Raw genomic sequence first — 10,774 nt, 5'->3', positions numbered from 1 at the left:
TGTGGGGAAAGACACTGGGAAATATGCGGTAAGACAGTCTTTTTAAAAAATGATCAGTCTCCAAAAACCAGGCAGAGATTGCAGATTACGTGAATTTTGCCATCTCTCCAAATGGTGATTAACCACAGACTTGTACTGTTCTTTGTCACGCAGAATCCCTGCTGCAGAGGAGGAGCACACTGACGAGTCACCTTCACTCCTCTTCCAACAAACTCTTCTGAGACCCATTCTCCCTCAAAGCTGTCCTGGTGAGCACACAGCAGAAAAATAAATATCCTACTGTTGGCCCAGGTGATAGTTTGAAAATGATGTTTTCTTATATTGTAGATTGAAATAGAGATCTTTTCCAGACACATTGAAAGTATTGTTTTGTTACTGCCCAGGAGTAAACAAGGTAGTTGCTTCCAGTTGAATAAAATCTTTCACAGTTATTATATAATAAAAAACACATTTGATAAAATTCAGAAGGAACTAAGACATAAGGTGTCCACATTATGTTAGAAGTCAGGTAATAGAGGAGCTATTCCACCAAAATGCCTATGAACTAGAAAACACTTTTTTTTTTTCCCCTGTAAGTTGAACTCCTTGTAATAGCGTTTCAGATGTAGGTGTATCAGTGAAAAAGGTTTGTGACTTACAACTGCGCAGGCATGTGTTTTCAGAGGGCTGGCAAAGAACACATGGCCCCAAAGCATAAGGATGAGTGGGAAGTGGAAGAAACAAGGCTGCGTTTCATTACTGTTCAAAGGAAGTAAAACTGCCTCTCAACCTCCTTGCTCCAGTGCTGCTTTGTGGTTCCTACAGGTTTCAAGCCCTTATCTGAAAGGCAGTGTTTTGAAATACAAGCAAAGCTGTTCTGCATTTTCACCTCACTGTACAAATTTAGTTGATAATCATGAAAGCAAGCCACTCCTGCACAGTATGAAACTAGTTGTCCAAATTATATCTAGAGATGGGTGAATAGTCAATTCTTTGATTCACTGCCAATCCAAAGAAAAACCTGAAACAAAAACAAACAAATAAATGCCTGGCTTTGACTTCAATGGAATTAAAATAAAATTTTTTAATGCCTCTTTCTAATACAGAAAAATTTTGGTTAAATGGAATATTTCAGGCTGTTAGATGCAAACTAAATTAAGGATGGGTGCCTAAGAGTGGGGATAGGAAGCAAGTGGCGCACTCGTGATATGGAGGGTCCAAGTTCAGAACCCAACCACCCATCCTTAGAGGCACATGTACCTCTAACGACAGGATGTCGACCACGTGGTTACATGGGACTTTGTCTGTATAGAATACTTGCCATCACGAAGGTACCATTTTGCTCAGTGTAGAGCTCACACAGGGGGATGGGGTGCCCAGACACTACTTCATTTCTCACAGATACATCAGCAGCGGAAGAAGTGGCAGGAAGCAGCTCCCGCAGGCACTACTGTCCAGGACCTGGTCCTCTGGGGCTCTCCCACACCATGTACGATATACGAGGCAGCTCTCCAGACCTCTGTCCTGAGAGGTCTGGACTAGGGATTCAGACCAGCCTCAAATAAGAGAGGAAACTGAATTCTCTCATCTAATCAACTATAGAAATAAAGCACTGACATCTCCTCTGGAGAATTACAAATATGGGTTTGAAATTTTCCCTTTCTCCAGCCAAAATGATACAGGTTCACTCTACAGTCACCCAACAACTGAAGCTGCATTTGGGAGGCATGCTTACTGTTTTCTATAAGCAAGTCCATCATCCTGTGGACCATGCTGTTCTCACTGTTCCTCCTTCCCCCCATCCCAGAGGGCTGGCTGAGAAGCCGGCTGGCCTCCCCCCATCAGCTAGATTAAAACAGATGGCAGAGGGACATGAAATAAAGAGCAAACACAGATGAGTGACTAATTTTCCAAAAGGAGACAAAAACCCAAACCCTCAACTTCAACACGAAACAGCAAGGAATTCATAATTACTTTCTGATCATTGTTCCATATAAGCAAATGCAGCAGTTGCTACAGATGCGATGACAATAAGCAGGGGAGGTATCTTCCAGGCAGGCTTGACAAGCAGCATAGGACCACACTGCAGTCCAACAGTAGAGAACACAGCAAAGGTACCAAGGCATCATGGGCTAACCCCACCTATGTAGCAACCCTGCTTCCCAGGCAGGTTTTGCCGAGCACTCTGCTTATGCTTAACTGGCTGAGTTTAAAGCTAGCTCACGTGGTACCTCCCCAGGAACTGCAGTGACACCTTTGAAATGCAGGAGGCAAGGAGCTGCCCCCCTGTGACAGAGGCTCGGGAATCTCCATTATGTGAGGTCGTCACATTTAGGCTTGAAGAGTCTGGTATTTTGCAGACTGGAAAACACGGAGCACTTCGTAACACTCATGGAGTAACGAAGCAAGGACCAAAGCCTCCTGGAGGGAGATGTGTCAAAGGAGTCACAGCCAGCATGCTGCAATTTATACAGCCTCAGTAGGAAATATGAAGGTGAGTTAATTACACCAGTGACATGAGGACAGAAGCTATTTCAGTGCTTCACTCTTCCCCTTTGCCAGAGATTACTGCCTTCGTTCTGGTCCTGACAGAGTTGATGCTTGCATCTCTGTTGTCAGCATCCAGTGGCAGAAGGCAAGTTCACCTTCCCTGGCAACTTGAGCAAACCCTCAGCCTTTGCATTTCAGCTGCTTCAGTGGAAGCACTACCTCCCTCCTATGGATTTTGCTCCAGGAGCAATAACATGACAGAGCAGACACATGGGGTGGTAATTTTCAGGGCTAAGTCTGTCAGACTTTGCCATTTTAGCCATTTGGGATTATTTCTGTTGGCTGAAAGAATTTAAAGAACCATCCAGAAAATTAAAGCAAGCATACCGCAGTGTATCATTTTGCCAACACAGGGATTCTTAAATTGCAACACGACTAAGAAAAGCATCAAATGCAGGTTTACTATTCAAGGCACAGAAATGGACTTTTCTTTGCCATTCTGCTAGAAATCAGAGCCCCTGTGCTCAGGCAATAAGTGGATTTGTGCATCTCTAAGCTGGAGGTACCTATTCTCCAGGACTCTCAGACTGGTTTCGTTCATGTGTTACACTGATATTTGGGGCACGCTGCAAAACCTATTTACCCATGCTTCTCCCGAGGGGTTCTTGGGAGGCAGAATTCTATATTATTTTTAGTTAATATTAGTTCAGTTGATTTATCTGGGATTTTACAATTATTTGTGGTCTGTGTTTCTAGAAATGGGTCTGTTGTGACCTTCTGCAAGTTAAAATGATAAATAACTCCAGTTAATAGACACTCAAACAGCGTTTGAGATATTCCTCCAGTTTACCAATACATTTCAGGTCCAGAATGTGCTTAGTCCCATGGACTGAGACAGTACCACCCAAAACAGGGAACCCAAAGCATTACTTCAGCATGCAAATACAAACACTTGCTAAGAGCTTAAGGACTGGAAATAAATCTACCTCCTAGTTAAGTAGCAGATACAGAGAAAAAAAAAAGTTTTAAGGATGCAGAAATGCTGACTGGGTAAGGAAAGCTAGCAGCCTTGTGACTTCTGCTTTGTACTTCAAACTGCTGATAGACATCTATCTACTTTGCTTTCCAGGAATGGCAGGTTTGCAGCAGCTGCCTTCAACTGGCAACTTCTCTTACAAAGCTGCCAGTCACCCCTGCCTTGTCCCAGGGGACGCACAGTAGCTTTAGGACCCTTAAAAAGAGTTGTTAGGAAGAAAGAATTTAAGGACAGGATGCTAAGAATCAAGTGAAAGTGCCTCTCTGCTCTTCCTTGCCTGTTGGGATGCTCAGTGAAGTACGTATCCCCTCTCAGATCCAAGTACAAGCTCACCCTTCTTAAACAGATTTGTTTAATCCAAAAAAGTATTATTTCCGTCTATTCATATATAATATGGTGGATCATTACTAAGCTAATTGTCATTAGTACATCAGATAGTTGGTATTTAAAGACACAGAACTATATCAGGAATGATTTCTACAAGCTCATAAATACTGCAGCAATTCCAGCTCCCAAGCAAGGCTAGTACTTATAACTACTTTATACCTCTATGGTTACTTTAGTCCTACCTCCAGTATGCATCTCATTAGCCTATACAGGAACAGGTGATAAAACCAGGATAGCTGAAAAAAAGCATGATCTTCCCTTTCATCAGGAAAAAAAATTTGTAGCATTAGCTTCCCCTGGAGCAAGAAAGCTGGACCCTTCTAACTGGCTTACAGATCAGTTTGGCCAATAGAGCAAGGGATCCTGCTAGCAGGTGAAACATTTCATCATTTCAAAGCCAGCTGAAGCCTGTTTGAGTGAGAAGGACAGGCAGGATCTATCTGTGCCCCTGGCACAACTTTGTGTTTACTTAATGAACAAAGGCTGTTGCTATCTGTAGTAATTTAAATACTCTTAGGTCAATCAGTTGCTCATTTTGCTTTTTGAGTAGTTACTGTTTTTAAATTAAAGACACATTTCACTAAGGAACCCACATGGAAAAAAGCAAGCAAATACCCCCCCAGTACACTCAGAAAACTTGTATTCAAAAGCAGTACTTGAACTCTAATCAGCAAGTTTTCTCGCTGTCAGTGCTTAAAGCAATATAAAACAAATCAGGCCCAAAAATTAAGAGCTGTAAACTTCTAGCAGTTCAGTCTAAATTCAGAACCCCAAACAGCAGGCTTAATGATACCCTTCCCAAAAGTGTTCCCTGCCATGTTTCTCCAGAAACTGGTGTTTCATATTATTTTCCAGATTTACTCAAAAGCAGAGGAGTGCTGTTTTCCAAACCTGGAAGGACAGACTAATGCTATTGAACAAAAGCAATCTTACTACTATTTCGTAAATCTTAGACATAAATGGGTGGTTATGAGCTTAATAACATATGCGCATGCTCCTGCAAAACTGAGGAGCACCAACAACATTGCCTTTTCTTTGAGTGGCCACCAGACAAATTCAATGTTTACTTTTGTGATAAGGCTGCACAGACATTTTCCCCCATGCCTTCTAAACAAGATCAGTAGGATGATATATGTGCTTTTACAGACAAGGAAGTACTTACATTCTGGTCACCTTAACATGCCATATCTGGGAGGGAAGGAAAAAAGATTTATAGAAGTGGCTAATTCCTCAAACATAATAATGTTCATGTATCCAAGATAACAGACACGCTATCTTAGGTGACACGCTATCTTAGGTGAACAGCAGCTTCCTTTGTTTACAGGGCTCATGTTCAGCAATTGAAAGCTAATATTTCAGTGGGTCAACTGAAATACCATACTTGTATTTTAGTAGCAGTTATAGATTAATTTACTGTGTTCAGATCTATAATAAAGAAAAAGTACAAGACATCTTTTTCACCAATCTTAAATTCAGGACAATATAATGCAATCGAAGCTTCAAGTCTTTCTGAAGTCTTCCAACAACAGCTGCATATTGAAAAGGTAATAATAAAAGACAACACTTCCAACTGCAGCAAGAGCAGCTTCCATGGAATTTGAAACAAGCTGATAGATTCAACTTAGTCCTTCAAAAGGGGAACTGAGTTGCCAGTAGCCTTAAAAACATCTGGACTGTAATAGTTTCTTTGAAAATGTCACCGCTAAACTCATTCTATAATTTTTGAAATACAGATTTCTCTTCCTTTCAGCATGGCTGAAAGTTTATTTTCATTCACCAAAGTAAATTCACTGCTCAGAGAAGAGAGCTCTGAGTCTTCCGTGCTTCATTTTGAAGTGTTATGTCAGGTATGTGTCCATAAGGAGATGTCCACACCCCAGGGCAGAGAGACTGTGCCTGCTCTGCAAGGCAAGAGCTCAGTAGACTCACATGGGGATAACAGCAAAATCTGAGCTGGAAGTACAATCTGTAGTTCGGCCAGTATGCCCACAGCACCTGGGGGTACCACCTGAGATTAGATCTTCCCTGCACTAAATGCATACAAGAGATAATTCATGCTACTAAGAGAAAGCGATACACATACAGAAAGCAGGGTATCAGGGAAGTACCCCTGTAGCTATTTTACAGAGAATCAACTGAAACACTTTAATGAATTTGCTCAAAAATTGACAAGGAAAGCCTACAGCCGAGGGGCAGAAGCCAGCCCTCCTGCATCCAAATCCAGTGCACTGTTTACAGGATCATCCTTCATACTCCTAAAAGGGGTTTGGTTGCTTGCTCAGGAGAGAAGCCAGTGATGGCCACCGATTGAATTGAGTTCAATTTAGCAAGAGAAAATCCAGAATTAGTTCATCCTGGAAGTGATCAAAAGAGAGAGAAGCAGCAACCTTAAATGCTGCCGGTGTTTCAACTCCACGTATTTATAAAACATTCTTTTTAGCTAATGATCACCCAATAACCTTGCGTGACTTCCCACCACAGTTAGCAGAGGATCCCCATCCCACTCGGACAGGAAAGCCACCAAACTTTGTGACTGGCAATCCTAAGCAGCACAGCCCACTGAATGGCTCTGCAACCTCCAAGGGAGCCACAACCCTGGAGGGCAGATCTTGTCACCGTACCGCTGTCTCTCTTGGATGGAGTCCCCCTCTTTGGTCTGCAGAGCAGCCCACGGGGACCACCCTGGACACCGGCTGCCAGGGCTGTGAGGGTCTTAACACTTCACATAGGAACAGGAGTGCATATGTCCAGATGGGTACCCTTAAAGAATAGGTTATGTCCCACGAACAGGAGACCCCTGCATAATTATCTATCTAACAGTAGTACACTAAAAACTCGGTGTGGTTGTCTTCAAGACTGCTGTATTTCCACGCTAGCAGCCTGAATGAAATCTGAGCGTACCAGCTGATAATCTTAAAACCACACAGAGAAGCATAATCACTGCACGTGGCAAGTGAGCACATTTCTGTCACTGTGCTTCTTACAAAGAGCCTCCAAATCACTGCAGTACTAAGGAAACCTACTTATTCCTATACACCACTTTTGTGAACCCACCCATACTATTTTCCTTACTCCACAGTCTCAAACTGAATAATCTTTCAAAAGCTATTAATCAGCTTTCATTATCTCTAAATTGCTTTTTGCTTGCTTGCAATTAAGGACTAATATGCAAAGAGTTAGAGATTTATAAGGTAATTAACCATAATGAGTAACTGTTCTAAAATATGATCAACTGCTGAATATCAACAGAAGTCTTAGTTTTTCCCAATAAACTTTTTCTTCCCATGTATTTATACAAGCTCAAAAATGAAGATCTGTTTAGTAGAGGTTGAACATTCTCCAGATACTACTATATATGCCTATTCCTTCTCTGGAAGGCAGCTAGCTATAGACAAAAATATCTGCAAACTAGCAATTACTGTGGATTCAGAAGGTTTTAAGGTGACACTGACATGATGAAAGCTCTATTTTTATGGTGTGAAGTATATTTCAAGTTCAGAGAGAGGAACACAGAGAGAGAGAGAGCACACGCATGCTGTAATCAGCTCATGTACAGGACAAGATTCTGCTCAGCATTTGTACATATCGCCATGTGAAATACATTTCCATTCCTTGTTCTTCCATACAATTAAATGTTGGTCAAGCAATGCTAAAAACCTTTTTGAGTAGGTCAACAGAATATTGGGCATTGTCCAGGTTAGAAAATCAAGCCAAATTGGTGAGCTAGCTCCAAAGTTATAAACAGTATATGAGATTCTTTTTCAGCCACTCCAGCATGATATCAAAAAGCTTTGGTTATGTTAATGAGACCCATTTTTCCTAAGAAAAATTATTCACTTATTTAATGTACTTCCCTACATGTGGCATCCAATGCAACACAAGTGCAATCGACTGACTACACTCTAAAATTTGTCAGACCAAACCCCACTTAGGGGTTCATCAGGTACATCTTTCACACAGGAAATTGCAAGTCAAAGCTCACAAGAGGATGAAATCTGATCCTCTTACTGGGAGTTACAAACTGTAGTCTAAAAAGCTGGAAACTCCTACTTCAGCTGCAGTCTGTAGAGCGCTCAGAAACCCCTCTTGATAAGAAAGTAGGGTGCACATCCCCAGGACATAACTGAGAATTTATTTCATCAGTATTTCCCTGCTTTTTGCTTCCTGCAGAGCCGTAAGAGGAGTTACACTGTTTCCATAGAGAAAGTCATTAGCAGAACAAATGGCATCCAAGTTTTCTGCAGTTTTCTTCGGCAGCAACCAAAGAATAGCAAAACTTGGGGAAAAGTAATGATGTTCTCAAGGCTCTAATATATGTATAATAATTCAGTTAGGCAGTAAGTCAACCATTTGTAGCTTTAAAATATATTCAGCGGTTTCATTTTAGAGTTGCTTAAGAGGAAGCTCTAAAATGAAACTTTCAACATGCAATTGTTTCTTCTCCTGTCTGTACTGCAATGTTTCACATTTCTGTTTTCTCTTGAAAACTATGCCCCAGTTTAGAAAGCCCACAAGGAAGGACTCACATACTGATGGGGAAAAAGTTTACATAGAGAAAAGAAGCATTATGCCTGCTTCCTGTGGATTAAAGATTTCAACACTCATTACATTGCTTAGTGGAGTAGACAGTGCTAGCCTAAAAGCAGTATTAGTACGTACTTTAGGATGAGATTGTTCACATTAACCAGTTTCAAGGCTCCACTACAATCCATTGAGAATAAGTATGTAGCAGGAGGGCTGGCTCCGAATCCCAGGGGCCACACTGATGCCACTGCCCTGCTCAAGGAATAAGGCTGGCTCCCCCATGCAGCAATGTGCAGCACCCCCCAGGGCAGTGCCATCTCAGATGACACAGCATGCGCCTCTCCCCTGCCATGCCCTTATCAGCAGCACGGCCAAGGAGAAGGAGGAGGGCCCTGCAGGCAGAGAGTCCCACGTAGTGCTAGCCAGGAAAATCTGTTTGGAGCCAGAATCATTTCTAATGATAAGTCTGAGGTTCTTGCAAGTTTGGGGCCCATAGCCTTTTAAGATGACAAAAATCAAGACTTCCTGGAGACTAAGGATGCACTTTCTGAATGTTTTTACTTTTCCAACAGGTAACAGCTACTGGTAAAGATCACCTTTAAAAGGGAACATGGATTTAATAAACTCAACTGAACAAAACAGTACATCAGAAGAACTATTCAAATGGGTGACATCCAAGATTCTCATTTCCATTACCCTGTCTGTGCTTGCACTAATGACAACGGCCATCAATTCTCTTGTGATGACTGCAATAATTGTGACAAGAAAGCTCCACCACCCCGCCAACTATCTAATCTGCTCTCTTGCAGTGACTGACTTCCTTGTGGCAGTCCTAGTGATGCCCTTCAGCATTGTCTACATTGTAAAGGAGACCTGGATCATGGGGCAAGTGGTGTGTGACATCTGGCTGAGCGTGGACATTACGTGCTGCACATGTTCCATCTTGCATCTCTCTGCCATTGCTTTGGACCGGTACAGAGCAATTACGGATGCTGTGGAATATGCACGGAAAAGGACACCTAAGCATGCTGGCATCATGATTGCAGTGGTATGGATCATATCCATTTTCATCTCCATGCCGCCTTTGTTTTGGCGGCACCAGACAACCAGCAGGGATGATGAATGCATCATCAAACACGACCACATTGTTTTCACCATTTACTCTACATTTGGCGCCTTCTATATCCCTTTGGCCTTGATTCTGATCCTTTACTACAAGATATACAAGGCAGCAAAGACATTTCACAGAAGAAGTATCAGCCGGATTGTAAGGGAGGAGGTAAATGGACAAGTCCTTTTGGATGCAGGTGAAAGAAGCACCAAATCAGCTTCAATGCCCAGCACAGCAGAGAAGACATCAGATCCCCTGGTGAACTGTGATAAAATCAATATCAACCTACGAAGCCCCAGGTCTGAATCAAAGCACGAGAAGTCCTGGAAAAAACAGAGAATCTCTAGCACAAGAGAGCGAAAGGCAGCAACTACGCTGGGTCTGATCTTGGGGGCATTTGTGATCTGCTGGCTTCCTTTTTTTGTAAAAGAAGTAGTTGTTAATACCTGTGAAAGATGTCACATCTCAGAAGACATGTCTAATTTCCTAGCATGGCTGGGATATATAAATTCCCTTGTTAACCCTCTAATCTACACAATCTTTAATGAAGATTTCAAGAAAGCCTTCCAGAAGCTTGTGCGGTGTAGGCAATATCTTTAAGAGCTTTTGTTCCTATAAGGAGAACATACTCATTGTTTTTTAACCTGTATAAATTTATGTAACTGAGATGGCATTTGTTGTATTTAAGGAAAAGCACCAAGACTCTGCATTTACATTACGACTTTTTTGTATCAGTAGTACTGGGAGCATAAATTGCCCAAGTTTTAAAGAGATGGATCATCTGGGATCAGTTTTGCTCTGGAAAAAGAGGTAGCATATTGTGGCTCTGATCCGGTTGGGATTTGCACAGCTGCCTAACTTGAAGCATAAGGTATTACCTTAAATATGAAGGAACTATCTACTTGAAGTAGACAAAGAAACAATTTTTTTTTAAAAAAGGTATCCATCATCAATGAAATTTTAAGCAAAACAACACACAGGTTTTAAACCCTAATTGCAAATAAGAAGATAGAAAATACACCTTGGAATTAAGCATGATTTAATTAGTTTGGCACAGGCCCACAGCATGGAGCCAAGCCATTCCCAGTGAAGGGCACTAGCTTTAAACATATCTAGCATCATCCTATGTTGATTAGCTGAGTGCAGCTGCAGCCCTGCCTCCTCCCGTAGATGAAGGATTTCCCTGTGTTACGCCCTCACAGCACCCCAGCAGCAGGCAAGGTGCTTTCATGGGTTACCAGTTTCAT

The 10,774-nt window shown here is 42.0% G+C and overlaps 1 protein-coding gene across 1 annotated transcript; it reads left to right on the top strand.

Annotated features, from left to right (window-relative positions):
• Positions 1-2,391: 2,391 nt before the first annotated feature.
• HTR1F (5-hydroxytryptamine receptor 1F) lies at positions 2,392-10,193 on the top strand. Its single transcript, XM_074816838.1, has 2 exons — positions 2,392-2,473; positions 8,989-10,193. Exon 2 carries the CDS (start codon positions 9,027-9,029, stop codon positions 10,125-10,127), a length of 1,101 nt encoding a protein of 366 aa, XP_074672939.1. The 5' UTR covers positions 2,392-2,473; positions 8,989-9,026; the 3' UTR covers positions 10,128-10,193.
• The last annotated feature ends 581 nt before the right edge of the window (positions 10,194-10,774 follow it).

The sequence above is a fragment of the Strix aluco genome, chromosome 2, assembly GCF_031877795.1.
Source record: "Strix aluco isolate bStrAlu1 chromosome 2, bStrAlu1.hap1, whole genome shotgun sequence".
Classification (NCBI taxonomy): domain Eukaryota; kingdom Metazoa; phylum Chordata; class Aves; order Strigiformes; family Strigidae; genus Strix; species Strix aluco.
Note: the sequence above shows the minus strand (reverse complement) of the source record. Positions and strands in the feature narration are given on the sequence as shown.

Coding starts and splice junctions, on each gene's coding strand:
- HTR1F (XM_074816838.1), top strand. CDS start 9,027: ATGGATTTAATAAACTCAACTGAACAAAACAGTACATCAGAAGAACTA.